General features: G+C 34.3%; 1 protein-coding gene across 2 annotated transcripts in view; it reads right to left on the bottom strand.

Moving 5' to 3' along the window:
• Nucleotides 1–6,544, bottom strand: part of SGCZ (sarcoglycan zeta) — a 222,905-nt gene extending 216,361 nt beyond the window's left edge. For both annotated transcript variants that reach the window (XM_037400821.1, XM_037400828.1), the window contains exon 1: nucleotides 6,350–6,544. In XM_037400821.1, coding sequence (XP_037256718.1) covers nucleotides 6,350–6,544 — 195 coding nt within the window. The remainder of the gene's footprint in view (nucleotides 1–6,349) is intronic.
• Nucleotides 6,545–21,306: the final 14,762 nt, after the last annotated feature.

Below are 21,306 nucleotides of genomic sequence, written 5' to 3'. Positions count from 1 at the left end.
AGCTGAGAATACAGCCAATTACATGTGTGTGTATACATGTGCGTATGCACACATATATGCTTTTCTAATACTCATTTTAGCTGGCTGAAATTTTTCTAAACATTTTTTTTTTCAAAGGAATTATAAACTGAGCAGAAAATATTATTGAGGAATAGACAGCTATTTCATAGGAATTTTCAATAAAATTTATTACAGGGATATCTAATGTTTGAGACTAAAAGATAGTAAGATGCAGGTCACGGATCTATTGAAACATAACATCAGAAATGAGGAGGACTAATAGCCTATGAGTAGGACACTTACCTGGGACATGATCTATATTGGAGACTTCATGAATTTGAACCTTGGTCTCCGATATCTTGACTAAGTCTCTTAATCATTAATAATTAATGATATTGCCTGCTCTGGACTGGATCTCTCTCACTACAGAAAACAAACAAAAAGGAAACAAAAGCTTTCTTGCATTCATCCCAAAATGGGACATCAGGTTCTTGAAAACTAAAAATTTGAGGGATATAGAGAAATAGTTCTCTATCTAGTTAAGAGAACAAGTTTTTAAAATGAGATTATTTACAGCTTAAAGTAACTCATTGACAATAAATGATTGCCATTTAAATAAATGAAATCTGCAGGTGCGGCAGAACATATTAAGTATCCAGCAACTGCTACTATTAAATCATGATAATATTTATTCAAAACATAATAACAAACTGCTGCCTTTTTAAAATGAAAGTTGTCTGTTTGCCAAACAACCAAATTATTTTTTAGTAGAGATAAGTACAGCTATTACACAACTTAATAAATTTCAAATGCCAGCCTGCTACAAAAATTAGCTAAGAAATGGAAAAGAGGTTTTTCTTACTTCTGATTTTAGCTGCCATAGGCAAATACTGTCTTCATTGCATAGATCAGCAGAACCAACTGAACTAATAACAGAACAAATACTGTTTCGAACATCAAACAGAGAGACCTGGGTGGTCAAAGAATCTTAGAAACCTGATGGCTCATATCACTGTTGTGCTTGTTCGATGGATGAGTATTACAGTATAGTTTTGTAAATAAATTATTTTTTTATTTTACAGCATGCCGAGACAGTTTGCTATAAGTCTAGATAAAAGTATTTAATACAGCTGCTTTAGTTCTGTACCACTAAAGCCTTAAGTATCAAATCATAGCTTTAATAAACAAATTGTACTTTGAAAAAATTATAAGCATTTTTCTGTATTGGATATTAAGATCAGAATATGTGTGTGTGTCCCAACAACACAGGAAATTAAAAATAAGAAATATTTTTCTCATTCTCAATCAAAACCCAGGAAAATAAACTTGTGTTTATTGGTCTCTATAACTATGTTAATAAAATATTATTTTTCAGATTTAGGTTTTTGCTGATCTGAAAGATTCTAACTCTAAAAGTCAAACTCCTAAAGGAATATAAGGACGATCTATAAAGATGCAGAGATGAGTTAGTGGTTGCATATATCTGTGTTGTTATATATGCTGTCACATAAAAAGAAATCATCTTTAGTTGGCATGTGTATCTTTCGGCAGACATTTAACCATCTTGCAAACTACCTGCTGTCCAAGTAAAGTGAAGCTGGAGCTAGGGAGCCAGCAACCAGAATATGTTCAATTGTAAGCACAAAGCACACGAATTCTAGCCAGGAAATTCAAACTGCTGCTTATGTTTCAAGCTAAATTGAAGTACAAGTTCTCTTGAGGAATAGCTGTCTCAACCCAGATGATAAGCTGTCTCATTCCTAATCTTAAAAGTAATTCCCATGGTACTACTGGCAAGGGGAGTTTAACATGTATTAATACAGAAAACATCATGAAATGACAGCAGTCAAAACTGACTACAAGACTGCAAGTAACTATAGCAAGAGAAAATACCTGATTTGGAAGACTGCATTAGGGGTAAAAAAATAAGTCTTTTCATACATTGATTCCTAAGGGTAAAGCAGAGACACACAAAACCAGATATATAACCAAAACCGGTAAAATAATTCAGTGCTGATATGATACTTCCTAGGATATGTGGCTGAATCACAGGCCAACCCAAAAAAGATCCTAAAAACTATAGGGGTTCACATTTGCATTTTTCCTACCATTACAATTTTCAGCTTTAGTAAACTCCAAACTTCAAGGTAATGTAATAAGCAATGGAATAACGTAATGTCAAGTAAATTCAAATATCAATGCCAACTGTGTACATATTAGAAAATGTATAAATGCACTGATATCAAATGCCTCCCCCACCAAGAGGGGGGACTTAGGTTTGTATGCTGATCGCCCTGTGTCACTTTGCAATGTCACTTCACAGCGGTAAGAGGAATACTTTGAATTTCTCTTTTAAAGCTGTAATTTGAAATAACCTGCAGAAAACTCGCAGTCACATATTTCTGCACTGGTATGTGTTTAGTGACAAAAATATAAAGTAAATCTCTTTTACACAGTAAGTAATCAGATTAACCAACTGTCAATGTACTTTATTCATGAATATGAAGAATAAATTATATACAATCATAATTCTATTGAGTTTAGAATATCTTAAAGATGATGCAAAATAAAAATTGTATCAGAGAATAATGTTCAAGTGGTATCAAGGAATGTCTTTCAAAAAATGGTTATTACATCTCTGATTCTACCATCTACTATTCCATCTGCTACACAGATACTAATTACCTCTGGGTTTGCCTGTCTGATATACATTATACCAGGGTAATTATTTGTAATTTTTATTTACCTTTCAAAATTATTTCTCACATTGTACACTGGAAGAATAGATTATATACCTGAAAGTTTCTCTACTTTTCCCAGCTATACTACTTAATCTAATAAAAGGAGATTTGCACAACATGCCTACACTGTGTTTTTACACAATTGCAAATAAACCATATTTCCTTTTTAATTACTTCTTTGATGAGATATTCAACATCCATTCCTTAAGGACAACTCACTTTAGTTGCCTTAATATAAGATGAATAGCCAACCCTATTTCTCCTCTCTTTGTATAAACAAGCATGGGATAACTAGCTCACATTCAGAATATGATTTTAACAGGCAAGGTCAATACATTCAAAAAACTTTTCCAATTGGAGAATGCATAAATCGAACTCAGAAAGGCTTTTATTATGCCAATTGGCCAGTGGCTGCAGCTGCACAGTTAAAAATAGAAAGTCAGCAGCTAATACAAATTAACATTGCTGCAGCTGTCAGCCAGCAATGATGAACCCATGCCCTGGCTCTTCACAACCCCTAGAAGCAGTGAAATTACTATTGTTTTCATAAAAAGCTCAATGTTGGCTTGTGCTAAAACAGCACATAATTTAAAATAATGTCAAAACATCAAAGCAGTTCAATTTCAACAATTATTTTATCATGGCTAGACTCCTCTCTTGTGCAAATACTCTTCAAACCAGTTTCATAAAAGTATTTTCCTTTTCAAAAAGTTTCTAGCTATACTTCAGATTTCCTATCACTACCCAGATATACAGTTTCTTAGTTTATATGTATCTATACATATATACACATGCATGGACGAAATATATGTATACTTCAAAGCTGCTGCATTCTTTGAATACATGAAGTTTAGGTTCATAAACTAAATTACTCTCCAACATCCATCACTAAGAATGTGACTCCTTCAGACTTGATACAAATTTCTTATTGGTGCTCAAATGTGCATGTGTGGACAAAAGCATGAAGATTTTACAGAGTTTTTTATATGACAATCTTCTAGCAATCAATTTTTGAACCCATACAGAGACTCTAATGTGAATATTAACTAGTCCAAGTAGAAGACTATCATTCAATCAATCTGCAGAAGAAAACTGGTATTCATCAGTGTATAATAAACAAAATGAATTTGAACATGATCTAAAATAATGGTTCTTATAAAAGCAGAAGTAAATACTGACAGACTTTTTTCATTCTTTCAGCTTTAAGTTACATGATATGCCTACATCTATTATATGTGGCTTTAGAATATTAAATATCCTATTGTAATATAATTTAATTACTATATTTTTTAACAGTCTCTTTGTAAAACAAATGTATGCACTTTAGGACATACTGTTTCAGGTCATAAACCACAGTTTTATGCCTATGGATTATATTTTCTGAAACAGTTTAACCACTTATCATTCTATAAATTTATATAAAAGTTGGAAGACAAAATCAAATCAGTCCTGAAGGAGTATGTCATTAAACAAAGGCATGAAATATTTTGCCATTAAAAGAATAACGTTCAGTAATTTTATGTCAACAGGGATATACTATGTATAAAATTGAGTAAGAAAGATGTGGTGGTGGTATGATCATTAAATAAAATGCTTTGGTTATTCTTTTTAAGTACCAAATCCTTTGGAAAATTTTGCAGATTGTTCATAACAAACAGCTAAGTAGGAATGATAATTTATGAGGTATTTAAGTGGTATATGATATTCCTAAATGAACAGTGTTACCAAGTATATGCAATATTTTGGAGGGGTTATCATATGAAAAAGGAGTGATATGTTCCATTTTTGTTTTCCAAATCACTTACTGGTATATATGACTATGGTAAATCTGAATATAAAAAAATATTTTTAATTCTGTAACAGAAGGGTTAAAGATTAACTCACACTATTCAGCGGCATACCATTTATCTGTATTTATAACAAATTCAGGATTATTAAAGATGCACATAAGCTTTGTGATCTCTGAACTATAATTATTAAATAATGAGTTTATAAATCAAGCATGTAACATTTCAAACATTATCTTTGTGAAACTGTTAAGTCAGTGTTTCCATAATTATTTCAGATACATACATCTCAAGTTACTGAAGCAAGGTCTTCAATCCACTAACTAGCAAACACAACTGTGAAACAATTCAGTTGTTTCCTGCACTAGATTCCTGCACCGATTTAGTGACTCACCACAATTGTTTAACTTTCTAACAAAGCTTTGACACACAGAAAAGAAAAATATTTCAAGATCTCTTTTCTAGTTTTATTTTAAAAAGTTTCTATGTTCAAACTGTAAGAGTTTCAAACTGGACAGTGCTGTAGTAGCTTGTAGTATGGAAGGTCAATCATTGCCTAGATATGGGAGCAGTAGTTTCAAATATTTTATTGCAAAGCAATCTTCTGCACAGAGAAAAATTATGTGCTTTTTAAAGCATCTTCTTAACTTATTTAAATTTCCATGCTTAATTTTCCTGTGGAATAATAGCAGACCATTTTACTGAAGTCAAGAGGTATGCACAAATACCCTTCTAATGCAAATAGAAAAAGTGTCTGTGGATGTCCTGTTTTGCAAGCACATTTTGCTAAGAAAACCCCAAACAAACACACACACAAAACCCCACAAAAAAAAAAACCCAAAAAACAATAAACTCCAAAAACCAAGCACCACCACCACCCCAAACTTCTAACAAAGTCTTCAGTACATGAATATTAAAGTCATATAGTGGTCAAAATATGAATCCACCGTATTAATCCACTAGTAGCAACTCAGAAGTAACAATTCATTTGCTCAATACATCTCACCAGGCAATGACCTCAGATAACCTTATGCATTGCAGAGCATTAGCAGATATAATTTTACGCATATATTTAATGCTGGGTTTGTTGACTGTTTTTTATTATTATTTCCAATAAACTAATGGAGAATAGAAATGTGCTATGACCCTAGAAATTATAAATGGATTACTAACTACATCAAAATATGTCTTATGAAGGTCAAAATCAAAGAGCGAGTGCAATGATCCTAGAAGCACCACCATTTTTTTAAATTGTGGTGTCTTCTATCTTTCCTTTTGATATACAAAAAGACATTACTCCACTGCCAGTTAGTAAGCACTCCTACCACCTTTATCCAACCAAAGCTTTGGGAAGAGCTCGAAAGTTAACATTGTTTCCACTGAATTAAGGTGTTTATTTTCAGATGTACATCTGAAATGCAGACTCAGTAACACTTTGTTGCTAGTAAAGATTCCACATGGAGGCTGTCTCAAATGCATGCAGCTTTTATACTCACCTGCCCTCTCTTATCAATCTCAAACCAACTAGTCTAAGTTCTAGGGGAAACACCATCCAAATGGTCAGTAAACTGGAAAAAATACTAAGAACTAAAAAAGCCACCCTAGGATGTAACTAACACTGTTTCCTCCTAAGACAGATACCATACAGAAGAGACACAGAAACAACTGATTGCTGTAAGTGGTGACGAGACCAAGAGATGCTTGGGATAGTTACCAAAATGCTTTTAGTTGGGCAAACAAAACAAAACAAAAAATCTGTTTAATCCAAAATTAAAAGGTTACTTCAAGAATCAGGATGCATAAAGTTAAAGCGATACTTACCACTGTGAAATTCATAACCTTCAAAATCCATATTGTCATTGCCATGTTAACAATCATGGTAACCAGCAACAGAAGCACAAAGAAGTATAAGCACCTCTTTCGCCATCCATAAATTCCTACTGGGTAAAACTGAGGATGTTCAGTCCTTGGAAGGCTGTTCTGTTGTGTTGCTAATATATACTGCTCTCGTGTCATCTGGAAAAGAAAGATGCAAGTCTAAGTAAGCAAACGAGATGTCTGTTTTTCATAGATTTTATTACAAGAAGATTATCTGAGAACGTATAGCAAATCAGTTTCCATAAGCACAGAAGGAATGCATTCATTCAGCGTAAATTACATCAGTGTTATTTTTACGAGGAACTTAGTAAGAATTTGGTGAGTTTCATTAATTTAAAAGTAAACTTCTGGTTTGAAATTTCAAATTGGATTTGTATTTCAAATTTATCAGCAAGAAACTGTAAAAGTCCTTAATGTAATCCATGTAAGTAGTTCACATTATTTCTGAAGACTGTTTTATTCCCCTTTATGACCTTTATGAGGTCATTCAGGATTTTTTTTTTTTTTTAAGAGAAGTTATGTGACTTTTTTGTATTGGTTTTGGCTGAGATAAAGGTAATTTTCTTCATAATAGCTTGTAGCCAAAACCAGTACACTCTTTCACACAATTAAAGAAAAATCTTTTCCTTCTATAAATGCACATCATAAATGAAATTATAAATTTTGTATTATACTTAGTAAATTAAATTAATAATTTAAGTCATTATACATACACTCATATTTTACATAACAGTATGCCATTGTGTACAGCATAATTTACACCAAAAGAAACAGGAAAACCCTTCTAAGCTTTAAATTTGCCCTTTAGGAGATATGGATACCATCATCATCTGCTGTTTTCCTGAACCTCTTTTAAGTTCTTCTAGCATATAAGCAAGCAGTAACTGCAAACTGCTTAAAGAAGTTATGGCATTTAATTAGAAACCATTAAACATTTTTTTTACATCCTTAATTTTCTTTTACAGTTATTTATATTCATATTCATATTCAACTGTCACATTGCCTTTAGACTGGATGGTATTAAGTTTGTTTTAACTTGATTTTTAAGTCATGGAGAAATCCCACTCTGTTCATGTAAAAGTTCTTCCTGAAACATGCCCATTGCAAAGATTGGTTTAATAAGCTTTGTGCTTAGGAGGGGAAAAAAAAAAAAAACAAAACCACAAACCAACAAAACACTTAAAACACAAATAAAAGCCCAACTAACTTATAAAACAGATAGAATGACCAGTTTTATGCTTAAAAACTGCCTTTATTTTCATTAAAGTAAAAAATGCAAAAAAATGAGTCATTCAATTCAATTAGAAATAAAAAGACAGATTAAATCCATTTGACATATCAAACATATTGATATAAGATTTTTATAATGTAAAGCTGAAAAATGTTTATATTGCTAAATATTTATCCAAATCAAAACTCTTGAGGTTTTACCATGCACTAGTTAGATACTAATGGCATAAATGAACTCACTGTGAATAACTACTGCCACAAGTCACAGAATAAACAACCATTTCACAACAAAAATACATATATGACTGAAATAAGTCAAGAAAAAAATAAGTAATTTATAGACCAATTATTAAAGTGTTAAATTTGCTAGCTTTATATAAGCTAGTAAACAGACATTTTGTCATTTTTATTCTTTTCAATCATAATTGTTTCACTTTGCCTGTAATTTCAATCAAATGTCATGTTTAGCTGTTTATTTACATAGTAAACCTTTACAAATAGAACTTCCCTCAATGACATTTCTCGGTCCTCCCTGAGCATAGTGTCACCAGGCTTCAAGACCTTAGATCACCCCCTTATCATATCCTAGCACTATCCATCCTAGTTTTGTCTGCATTCCTTATGAATTTAGAAACTGAATACATTAAAGGGTTAATAATTTTCCTCCTTTATAATGAGTTTCTACAGGTTTATTTAGCCAGCCATTGTAAGAAAAATGCAATGCATGACTATATTTTGAAATTTAATCAGCATTTTTTTATACCATTTCCATTGTCTTGTGACCTTAGATTACATGTTACTTACAAAACAATTGTTAGCTTTAGAAACATTTGAAAAGTCAACTTCCAGACTGTCAGAATGCCAGGGCTACCACTGCTCCTAAAACTATGACTGTGGCCCCATGAAATATGCTCTTTGCAACACAATCATTAAACACAATGAAATTTTATTCCATCACCACATCCAGGTACCAGTCAGTTCCCTCAAATGTATACTGTTCAACTGAGTGAGGTCTGGTGATGAAAGCTGTCCCCCTGCAGTCCATGGAGGTCCATGATGGAGCAGATATCCACCTGCAGCCCGTGGAGGCCCCCACACCAAGAGCAGGTGCATGTGCCAGAGTCCGTGACCCCATGGCGAGCGTGTGCTGGATCAGACTCCTGGCAGGACCTGTGACCCCATGGAGAGGAGCCTACACCGGAGGAGCAGGTTTTCTAGCAGGACCTGTGACGCTGTGGGGGACCTGCGCTGGATCAGGCTGTTCCTGAAGGACTGTACCCTGTGGAAGGGACCCATGCTGGAGCAGTTCATGATGAACTTCAGCCTGTGGGAAGGACTCACATTAGAGAAGTTTGTGAAGGATTGTCTCCTGTGGGAGGGACCCCAGGCTGAAGCAGAAGAAGAGCATGAAGAGGAAGGAGCAGCAGAGACAACATGTGATGGACTGACTGCAACCCCCATCCTCTGTCCCTCTGCGCTGCTTGGGGGGAGGAGGGAGATAAGCTAGTCAACATAATTCATTTAACATCAACTCTTCCCAACGACCCACAAGGATCAAGGCCTCAGTTTTCTAAGAACTGCACTTATGTACATTATAAACAGGCACAAAGAATTTACCATTTGCTGTGAAGATAAAAATATTATTGTGATTTTGGCTTTAGTTTTTAGGGTTATTAATCTGGCTAGTTACAGTTATTGGCAGCACTCTCACTATTGATTTGTATATTCATGTAAAAAAAAAAAAATCAGCTGATTTTTAAACTATTGAAAACTAAAACAAATCCTAGTTGATCTCGCAATTAATACCCGGAGATTTTAAAAGTATCAAGACAAAACCCACAGAAATGTTTGATAAATATCTCCATTTAATATTGTGTTTTTATCAGCAGTAACTGAAAACCTACTAGACCATATTTACATCAGGTAAGTATTTTTAACTGAGGAGGAACTGCTGTGAGATCTGTGGTTTTGTAAATCATGAAAAGGCAAAGAAATTCCAGAATACTAGAAGGAAAAGTAAGTTTTTAAAACATTTTTAAAAGTGACTTGCATGAACCTTGCCAAAGCACACAATATCACAGAACATCTTTCAAAAAACTGGTCACACCTAAAAGAATCTGAGAAGTTTTTGCCAAGAATTCTGATTGATAAAGTGCACATATATTTTATATGTAAAAATACATACACACAGGTATTTATGAATAAATATGTACGTATTCAGATCATCGAAATATATACAAATCTACACACAAACTTCTGATGACTAAGTTGCTGTTTCATTTTATTGAACTTTCAAAATATATTATAAAAAAATACATTTAAAACTAGGTGACTGACAGATCTTATTGATGAGGAATTATTATTAAATGGACATTTAAAAAATCTCACTGTTGTATAAGCTTAATGCTATTCCATTACTCAGGTCTTGCAAATATGAAATGACTGGTGACAACATTTCAAGATAAGACAAAAACTATACTTTGAAAGTTTTCCTAGATTTCTGACACTAGGATGCTTGAGGGTCTCAAACAAAAAAATAACTAAATTACACAACTGCTCCATTAAATATTTGAAAGGTTTCAATGTTAGCATCTTAACCTGGTAAACTCCATGGTGCACACATGCCTATATATACAAAGTCATAAGCAATCCAGAGCCACACATTAAAGAAGCTAAAAGTAACTCCTGTGCTCTGATAATTAATGAGATTTCTAGTTCAAATCCAAAGTTATATGGGATAAATTATTCATTAACTACAAAGAAATTAAATGAATTCTTACACTGCACTGAGTGTCATAAACAAGATAAAGGAAAATATCATAGCTCTGTAAACTGTTTAGTCATGTCACAACTGTACCTGAATATATTTTGCGATTTTAAATTTTCATTTTTGGCTATTCCTATACTTTTTGATCTTTTTCAGTACCACAAAAATATGATTGTGCATATTCAGTAAGCACAGGCCAATCTGAACAAGCACACAGCATGAAATCTAGAGCACAATCAAGCCAACAACGTTTAAACCATTGATAGTTTAGGATATATATACGTCTTATAACGGAACAGATACCTCAGACTTATAACTAAAGAATGAAGCAGAGATATTTTACATTTTCAAAATCGATTTTAGTCTTTGGGAAGATCTCTTACAAAGGCAAATTTTCAAGGCAGAAAAATGAAAGAGAAGACAATGAACAAATGAACTAAATCTAGAGGGTGAGATTGTTGGTATAATTCCTGGTTAGGGTAGCAATCTACTTAACTGTCAACAAAATCTGTTTAGAACATGATTATGCTTTGCAATATTCTTTCAGACAAATATAAATTCATCTTTATGACTAATGGCTCTTTTCTAAGTGTCACAAAAGAAGAATTAAATTCAAAATGAAGGAATGAAATAAAGGGATCATTGTTCTTAATTACAAATGATTAGTCAAACAGGAGAAACAATCCAGTATTTGCTGTTAACATCTGGGCAGGCAATTTGACTTCCAGTTTAGTGATTTTCTGAAAAGAAAATTATATGTTGGTGTATGTTTTGATAATAAAATATGATTTTTAGTTTTGGATCAGCTCTACATAAAGTATAAACCTGTGTTGACTCCATTCATTTTAAATTTTTAAAATGTCACCCAAGAATACAAGTAAATGTGTTAACATTTTTGGGTTTTTTTTTTTACTATTTAAAAAAAAAAAAAAAAAAAGTGCTAAAAGATACATTTAGATACAATAATTATAAATGGTAATACTATCCCGGTAAGCAATTTAAAAAGTCTTCTCAAAGTGTGGTTGACTACATAAAAACCAAGATGAATGCAGTAGCTTCTCCATGGCAGTCTTAGGGGCTCTTAGGAAGATCACCTCTGCATCCAGCTGCTAAAAAATGTGGAAGGCTAAACTGAGGGCAATACCTTTTATTAAAGCACAAGATGCTTTAAGAAAGGAAGATGACACAGAAGAGTATGACTATACTTAACAGAAACAGCAGAAGTTACCAGAGGGCTTTTACACAGGTTGATATGGCTTCTACGGGTTTGAAAATCATGCAGTCTAATAAAACCTGGTATCTTGGTGGGGGTGGGGGAAAGTAGAAGGGAAGAAAGAAACTTAACTGATTTACCAGGGTAACTACAATTTTCTTCAGACCTAAAACAAGCATTCTTCTCTCACAATTAAGGCTGCAACTCCAATGTTTTTCCTATGCCAAATCTGTCTCAAGCAAGCAAAGCTTTATGACAAACAAGACCTGTGTCAACATCATCGTACATATGAGGAATGGAAACTGAGGGAGGGAGAGAGAGAAACTTCTCCACAGACAATGAGCAAACTAGTGAAAAACTGAAGAACTGAATCACTTCTCTCATTCCACTGCTTTCCATTTAGCATTGCTTTCAGTTTTGGTGTTTGGATGGTTTTTTTTCTGTTGTAGATGCAATGTAAGTTTGGGGGCATTACAATGAGAGCTGGTCAAGAGTTAGTTTTTCTAGTTCATGTTCTCTCCCAATTTCTTTTTAGATTTCTGAGAAGCTCAATTTGAAGGTCTCAAGAGTTCTACAATCCCTGCAGCAAGTGCTGTAACTCAGATTGCTTAGAGACACACAGCCCTCTCTAATCTTACGCAAATTTTCTGCTAGCTTCTGTTAATACATTTTATTTGACAGTCCTTGCTATTAACCAAGCTTTCATACTCCTACCTTTGAGAAAGATATTCAGTAACAGAGTTTTTGAAAGTGTTTAATAAAGCCTGCTTGCATTCCCAAGGGTGTAGAACAAAAAACCCAAACTCAGCATGTTTGAAACATCAATATAATGATTAAAAGTGGTTTGAAATTTTCAATGAAGAGTGCTCTTATTGTCAGCATATAAATTGAAATATTGAAATCTATCTATTTGAACAAATTCCCAATAAAACAGAGATGGGTGCCATCTGACATTACCCCATACCTTGGAAGGACAGAAAAAACTTAAGTTGTTTTGTGGTTTTTTTTAAGAACTTTCAACATTTTTTAGAACATTCAACATTTAGAACTTTAACACAATTATTTTGTTATATTTATTTATGAAACAAAAATAAGAACATCACTTCTTTTTAAGACTATTCTTTTGAGATCTCAGTATTTTTATGATTTCTTCTTAAAAAGGAATTAGTGACATAGGTATATCAAGACTTAAGTAAGAAAATTACCTTAATGGTTGTAGAAATATAACTGTGGGAATTACTTGATAATTGTCATATTATAAATGGAAAAGATTTATTGAAAGCTACAAGAAGTTGTCAAGTCTGACAAGATATTATCACAACATTTCTCTATATTCAAAAACCCTACAAATTAGCATCTATTTTGACAGATACAAATCTGAAACTGTTTACTACTCCCGTCATGAAACAGATAAACCAAAAACCAATATGATTTTATTACCTCGGGTACTGTAATTGTAGCCTGGCACATGACAGTGCTTCAAGACGTTTTCATTTCTGATTGATTCTTTGTGCATTGTTTTATTAATTCATAGGCAGAATGAAAAAGATAAAGGAATTTTAAAATGTAAAAAATGATATGACAGCATCTAGACCCATTAATGATTTAAGTTGGTAAGGAACATATGAGCAATCAAATGAGCTGTAGAGGTGAAAAGATAGAAGGAAAAAACTATAGCTAGCAGGGAAAATTCTTCATATCAGCATTTAGAGAGAAAAAAAAAAAAAAATCAAAAAGCAATCTGCTCGCAACTAGCCATAGCTCAGGACATCATATAAATGATTTAACAAAACCAGCTGGCTCTCTCCACTCTCCCTGACAGTAACATGGCCTCTGGCCAGCACCTCATGCTGTGGACAGCTCTCTTTTGTGTGACACTGCAGCAAGTCATTCATTTTGCTTCCACTCTACATGGTATGTGGCATCAATTAAGCCTACAGATGAAATATTATTTTACTATTTTCTTTATTAACTTTAGCTGGAAATTTACGTAGTGAAAAATGTCTCACACAGAGCAGGAAGTGCTATAAGAACCATAACATTTCTTATACAGCAAATACACAAACACATAGTATGTTACACTCCAACCTTTACTCTAAAATCAACAATTGAGATTAAATCAATAAGAAGTTCATTACAATAATAAATACAAAGATGGCAAGCAAGTGGCTTGTAGCTTTTCAAAAGGTCTTATGAATAAAAGGATGGATTTTCTTGGAAAGCTTTTAGAATGCCAAACAGCTATGCACAAAGCTCTTGCTGTCACTTCCAGCATGTGTTGAAGCAGCTAAATTGTTTTTTCTCTTCTGCAAGGGTTTGGTACTCTGTAATTGATTTCCAAAAATAACAGGAAAAGATGGTATCATCTTGAGTTAGTGGGAATCATATTAACTGCTGTGAATAAACTGACGAGGTAGTAGAACTACATTCTCAGAGGATTAAATATTGGAGGGAGAGAGCAGCTTCCTCTGCAAACATTTTTATCTGGGCTACACATGAAACCTGCAGTTTTCTCCTTATGGTATTAGCCATTCAAGCCTTTCTAAAGGCAGCCAAAACCATGTCAGCAGCTGACCCTGGTATGAGTGGTGATGGGGCACAAATTGTTGGTCAGCTACGATAAAAGCCATATCACTCTATTGTGTGTTACTGGCAACAGAAATCAGTGTACATCCTTGTTGCCCTGATAGAGAATTTTACATATGTCAGATAAGTTTTTTTCTGTTCAGTATAATTGGCACCAATCACTACTAAACCTGTTACAGTAACTCAAAAGCATTTGGAGTGTGGTCCTTCTGAGACCCACACTAGGGTATGTCACAGAATCAGAGAATGCTTGAGTTTGGAAATCATCTTTAGAGGTCATCTAGTTTAACCCCCTACTCAAGCAGGGCAACCTAAAGCAGGTTGCTCAGGACCATGTCCAAGTGGCTTTTGAGTATCTCCAGGGATGGTGACTCCACAACCTCTCTCGGCAAACTGTGCCAGTGCTCAGTCTCCCTCACAGCAAAACAAGTGTTTCCTGTTGTTCAGACAAAACCTCCTGCATTTCAGTTTGTACTTATTGACTCCTGTCATCAGGCACCACAGAAAACAGTCTGGCTCTGTCCTCTTTGCACCTTTCCTTCAGGTATCTGTACACATAGAAAAGATCCCCACTGAACCTACTTTTTTTCCAGATGAAACAGTCCCAGCTATCTCAGCCTTTCCTCATAGTAGAGATACACCAGTCCCTTCATTGTTTTCATGGCCTTTCATTGGACTCTCTCCAATGTGTGCATGTCTGTCTTGTACGGGGGAGCCCAGAACTGGACACAGAACTCCAGGTGTGGTCTCAGGGTTGCTGGATAGAATTGAAAGATCACCTTCCTCAGCCTGCTGGAAACACTTCTCCTGATGCAGCCCAGGATACTGTTAGCCTTCTGTGTGGCAAGGGCATAGTGCTGGCTTGTGTCCTATCTTCTATCGAAAACATTCCCAGCTGGGATCCATACACAAACCACTTCTTTTTAAAAGCACTTTACCCTACATTAAGTAAGCCCTCAGTCAAGCCTTGGGGACCACTAAGATTTTGGAAAAATGTTATGTTCCTTATTTTATATTAGCTACGGCTAGGCAACATCCTAGTCAGTACCGCGTTAGAGTGAAAGATGATTCAGGGGAGGCTTCACACATTCCATCTTCAACCTCCAACTTGAAAAGCTTACTTCCAGATTGACTACATAGAGAGACCCAACTACTTCTGCCAGGCAGACGTATCAAATCTGAGGAACTTCAAGTTTCTAATCTGAAAGTTCAATGCCTTTTTGGTTCAGCCATGAATTTTTGCCCTGGCCACTTTCAGAGACAGAGATGTAACTGTACTCAAAATTCCAAGATCACATTCCTTAAGCAACACATTTGGAAACCCCTGTGCACCCCTGAAAATCTGAAGGAAAGAAAATGCAAATAACTTCACCATCAAGCTGTACATAGTGAGTTGATTACATAATTCATGTGGGTTTAAATTTAATAATTCAGAAGAATCTGATTTAAATTCTTGGCCACAAAGAACAGTTTTGACATCAGTGTCAACAAGGCTTAAGACAGTATATCTTTACTGACAATTTGTTTGGCTTTATGTTGTCAATTAGAATTCTGGGTTTTTTTGCTAAGTCAATACAATTAGATTACTACAGAGACTTCATTACAGCCACAGGCATGACAGCAGCTGAGGTACACAATTTTCTCCCTGTGATGCTAGTACTCACTAAACAGTTATTGGAACAATTGTCTATAAAAGGACAATAAATGTTTGCATCTGGAATATTGTTCTTCAATAAAATTATCACTTCACAAAAATGGATACCAGTGAGCTGATACTATTACTATTATTACTTAGTGAGAACATTTATGGCTGTTCTGTGTTTAACATAGTTAATTGTAATGTTCACTGCACAATGAAGTTCACAGCATGTTAGCAAGACTAAATAATCATGTAATGAATAGAATCATATTTTTCCCACTATTCTGTGAATTGAAATCTTTCTAAATAGTAATGTGCTATACTGAATTCTTCAGGAAGCTGGATTCAAGCACATCTCAGGCTATGATGTTTCCTAGTTACCTTTTCAATAACCAGAACAATTCCAGTATACTTCCATTGTACTTTTTTAAGAAGCTTTGGTTTCAAAATTTTACTCGTTGCTTCACTTTATTAAGCTTTATAATCATTTAAACTTGCATGTGGTGTTTTAGAGCAACTTTTGATGTGTTCTGTCTAGCTAAACTGCCGCCATAGTATAAGAATAATCTTAATTAAACTTGATGAGATTGCAGAAGTAGTCTAGTAGCAGCAACACAAGATTCAGTATAGCTGAGTTGCCTTACAGAAAAGCAGGTACAAGACAGGGAGACAGGTACTTGATGAGTAGACTGCTGAAAGATACAGAAGATTTAGAAGAAATTCTAAAAGTCATTAAAATAGCAACAAAATCAGGAAAAACACAGTAAATCATTTAGATTTCAGTTTAAAAAAACACATCACTTTTAAAAAGCTGTTGGATCTTCATCCCTGTTACTCTACATATCTCAATGAAGCAGGGCATGTCCATAAGCACTGTGACCAGCACTTTACATCTTCTGCTCACCTCCCTCTCTTAAGGCTACTGAGAGGATAAGATGTAGAATATCTTGTTAAGGATATTCTATTAGGAGAAAAACATCAACAGAAGACAGCAGGACCAATATTTCAGTAGCTTCACACAAACTGGTCCTTGCTTTCCTCTGTGAGTGATACATTTCATTAAATCAGTTCTAGTAGATGGTGGCATAGAAAAGTGTAATCTTCAAGAGTCAGGAAAGAAGTTTTAAGAGTGGCAGATTCACTAAGGGAAACAAAATAAGCTGGACAGGAGGAAACAGGTGGAATAAACACTTGAACTATGAGAGGAAACATCCTCTTTAATTAGTTTATTCCTACCTGTAGGTTGAAGTCTACAATTCATGTGGTGGAGTAATCACGTAGTCCAAAATCAAACAGGAAAGACATGGGAAATGTGAACCAAATAAAGGGTTTCTAGAAAGATGAAGAACAAGTTTTTACGTACTGTTCCTTTTTCTCTTATTTGCATACACATGTAGTGCAACTCTGCTGTATGACTGGGAAAACAAATGCTTGCAGATCTATAGCCACAATACGTCTCTTCTGGCCTAAAACGTACATATCTGTTAATTCTAATTAGAAATGTATGGACCAGGTCGTAAAGAGTACAGAACGAGCCACACTGAGTAAAGTGCTATGATATGAAGAACATGAGTATGCCTTAAAAAGACGGTGATTACATTTTGAGTTTGACTTGTATTTGTTGAGCTTCTGTGATTTAAGTGGGCAACAATATCACATCCCAAATTGATGCTGAGCTTTCAATTCACCAGTTTAATCTTAATGTGAATTTGATGACCCCATATTCAATATGAATCAGATTCCTCATCCTTTCAAAGATTTCTTAATCGATATTAATTATAATTGCATCAATAAACAAACATCTTGGTCTTATAAGAACATAAGCATGGTTTAAATCTTGCTGCTATCCACATCTATAATATAAGCTATATCTCACCTGTCTGCCTAATAGAGTACAACCAGAAAATAGCAGAATTTATCCTAACAGAAGAAGACAGATCACACTGCCAGAATTAGATTTAAAAAGTACATATTCACACACACACGTAAATATACATAAATAATCTCTTATTTTATAGCAACTCCCAACATAGGGTCCCACTCCAGTCTAAAAGAACAAAAATTAAAAATTAAAACAACAGGTGCATTTTACTATGGGATAAATATTAAGTTTTGTTACCACCATTGAGCTAACACTCATGAACAACCCAATACTTCAAATACTCTGTGAATATTTTAATGAAATTGCATTGATGGAAATGGTTCAAGAAACGAACAGAAAATAAATACAGTTTTCAGTTACTAGTCTATAATTTGACCATGTATTTCAGATGATACTAGAAAGCAACAGAGACAGACACCAGGAATCTAAGATGAAATTATAGCTCCATTGCTTAAGTTTACATGTTTTTCATTTAATATGATATATAGGACCAAGTCCCTAATTTGTTTCCCTTCTTGTCTTCAATATTTCCTCCCTTACATTAAGCTCCCTCATCTTCCTCATTACTAATGGATGTAACTGTTCCCTGTGACTAGTGGTCTCACAGTTTATAAAAGCGGTTTCACAGTGATGGCCTGTACCTGTGCCTGCCTTTTTATAAACAACCATGGCATTTTAACACTGGAACAAAAGTCTTCTCATCTTTCCAGCACCCACATGACCAATGACACCTCACACAAAAAAATCTCATACCAACAGATGCTGAACATGAAATGCAATTTGTAAAACTTTCAAGTGAGAGTAACCTTCAGAATCATCTTCCTTAATGATCTGAAAAAAGCATTACAGATAAAACAATGGAACAATGTCCATCTTTTTTATTACATGAAATTTTGAATTATTGCACTTTTAAAACTCTTTAACAACTAAAAAATACAGTTCTAGGTTTTAAAAAGCAAAATAACATTGACTTTCTTCTCAGATTTTAGTTAATATTTTGGCAAGAATCTTAACAGGTATGTTTGAAAGTTCCTAAATAATTTAAGATCCAAAAGTGAAAAAGATTTTGACCATATTTACAAAACATGTTTTAAATGTGGTTGACAGTGTTAAAGGCATAATATTGCTTTGAAAAATAAAATCTAAACTCCTAAATCATCCTGGCAAAATTTTTACCTTGGAAAAATTTTTCATCAAAACTGGAGGAACGTGCTTTATTTTATTCTTATAATTACCTCTACATTTTCACTTTCTCTATTCCATTTCTGTTTACATTTTCTCCTTCCAGAAAAATGCATGCAGAAGCACATTCATTCCCTATCACTCAATGTGTTCATATTTAGCAGAATACAAAGCACTGGGGACAGAAGCTCAACCAAACAAGAGTTGTTTGGTTATCGAAGAGGGGTTCCAAGAACTTGTTAATAATGAAGACATTTAATATGTAATGATTAAATGTCACTTTTCTGTCAGGCATATCAACACATTAACTAGCTAAGTTGGCAGTACATATCTAATTTTTAATTTATTTTTTTTTTCCTGTTTAGGTAATGAAAAACATGATGCCAACATCATGGGTTAAACAACAGAACCGAACTCAAAAAGACTTTTGAAGTTAAAAATCTCCAGTGCTTTCAAGCAACGTGTAGGAAATCCAGGGAGATTCAGGTGGTCATCCAGATGTCATCTTTACTGCATCCAACTACCTTCAGTACTTTTTGGACTATCTTTACTGGTGGTAAATGGACTAAATCCTTTGATAGTCTAATGCAAGTGGAGGTTTTTCTCAATTTTCCTCAAACGAGTAATGAAAATTAAGTGAGACTGACTCTACATATAATTTGTTCTGCCTGCTGTGAAGAAAAAAAAAAGAAAAAAGATATAGCTTGATAAAGGAAAGACTGATTAGAACTGAACAAAGTCTTCTTTTTATACTAAGAAGAGACTAAAGGACAATCCAGTGCCTAAGCCATTTTATCTTCTAAGATACTTGTAAGCACTGTTGGAAGAATGGAAGAAAAAGTAACTGTTCTTCTCTGGAATTATACTTGAACCAGCTTTATGAATAATGTGCAGCTGCCTGTCCTTGCAAGAAGGTATGGTCAGCAAAAAGTAAAACTGGAAGCATGAAACACTTGATTTGTTGGCGACTGCGTACTAAGATGTCATTATACAGTATGATTTTTGTGAACAGGATATTCAAGGGACATTCGGTACAGCAAAGACAGACAAACTCGTTAGTGATCTGGAAGAAGAAAAATATTAGAAGATAAAGTTTTTTAAAGATGCCACTGTGGAGGCAGTTATAAAAAAAGTCAGAACAACAAGCAGATGTCCTCCAGAAGTCTGTTTTAGCTTTACAAGACAAGAATCTATAACTAATTAAATATCCATGGACAAGAGAGAAAAGCCTACTTAATGAGCTGTGAGGAAGATTGAAATGATCCAATCAATATAGTTATGCAAAGGAAAAATATATGGAAAGAAAAGAAGAAAAACACCACCAAAAAAAAAAAAAAAAAAAAAAAAAAGAGAGAGAGAGAAGGGACTGTGGCTCAAGAAGCAACAAATTTTGCAGTAAACAAAGGACTGGGAGAGAAGCCAAACATCCACTGTTAAAACTGGCAAAAGTAAGCTAATTCTCTATGTATTGGGGGAAATCTTCTACTGCATCAGCAGAAAACACCTCTGCATACCCTAGAAACTGGCTGTGGCTGTCAAAAATCAAGAAGCAACTCTTACCGAGCACAATCTAGGAAATTCATTAAACTTTCAGAGTTAGCAAAAAACTTCAGCAATACAACAACGAGAAAGGAAAACAGAGAAGACATTATTTCTTCAATAGATTACCTTCACCACCCTATTGCACTTGTCTTATCATTAAGTGAAAGGCTCCAGAGTTTCATTTACATAAAGTCTGTTGGAATAGTAAACAATGTATATTAATCTTCAGAATTAATTTGGCTAGTGTAAGCTTACCAGTAATTAAGTGATTCATGAACACTCACACCAGCATCTCAACATGAATGATAAACTAAGTCTGGCAGAGACAAGATGCTGGAAGTACAGTGAAACCAGAAGAGAATCTTCCATTTGATCAACTTCCTGTACTTCACCCATGTTCATGTCAATGAATCAAGCCTTCTGATTAGAAATGTTCAGAATAAGTACACTCTTACTTATAAGGATTAATGATGTATAAAGGCAGAGTTTGCAAAAATCCCATTAAGCGTACTGAAATTCTTTCTCTATATTGTATTTCTGATATGGAATATTCTCTATGAAGAATTCCTAGATTTTTTATTTCTTATAAACAAACTTACTGATAGGTGAAAAATAGTCTGAAAGTAGAGCCTCTAACACTAAAGAAAATTCCTACTGCATTGTAGGACAAGGCCTCAAGGACAAGAGTCCAAGTACTGATAGCCTGATGAATAGAGACTTGTTAGAACTTGTAGGGCACAAGCCCTGGGAGCAAAGGAACAAGCTAACTGCAGACCCCTGAGCCGTCACAGTTGAGGAGGCAACCAGACGGACAGAGAAACAAGTAGCCAGATAAGGGAACAGATGGCGCCAATATGTA

Source organism: Falco rusticolus, chromosome 1, assembly GCF_015220075.1.
Source record: "Falco rusticolus isolate bFalRus1 chromosome 1, bFalRus1.pri, whole genome shotgun sequence".
Classification (NCBI taxonomy): domain Eukaryota; kingdom Metazoa; phylum Chordata; class Aves; order Falconiformes; family Falconidae; genus Falco; species Falco rusticolus.
The sequence above is the reverse complement of the archived record's forward strand: the minus strand, read 5'-3'. Positions and strand labels throughout refer to the sequence as shown.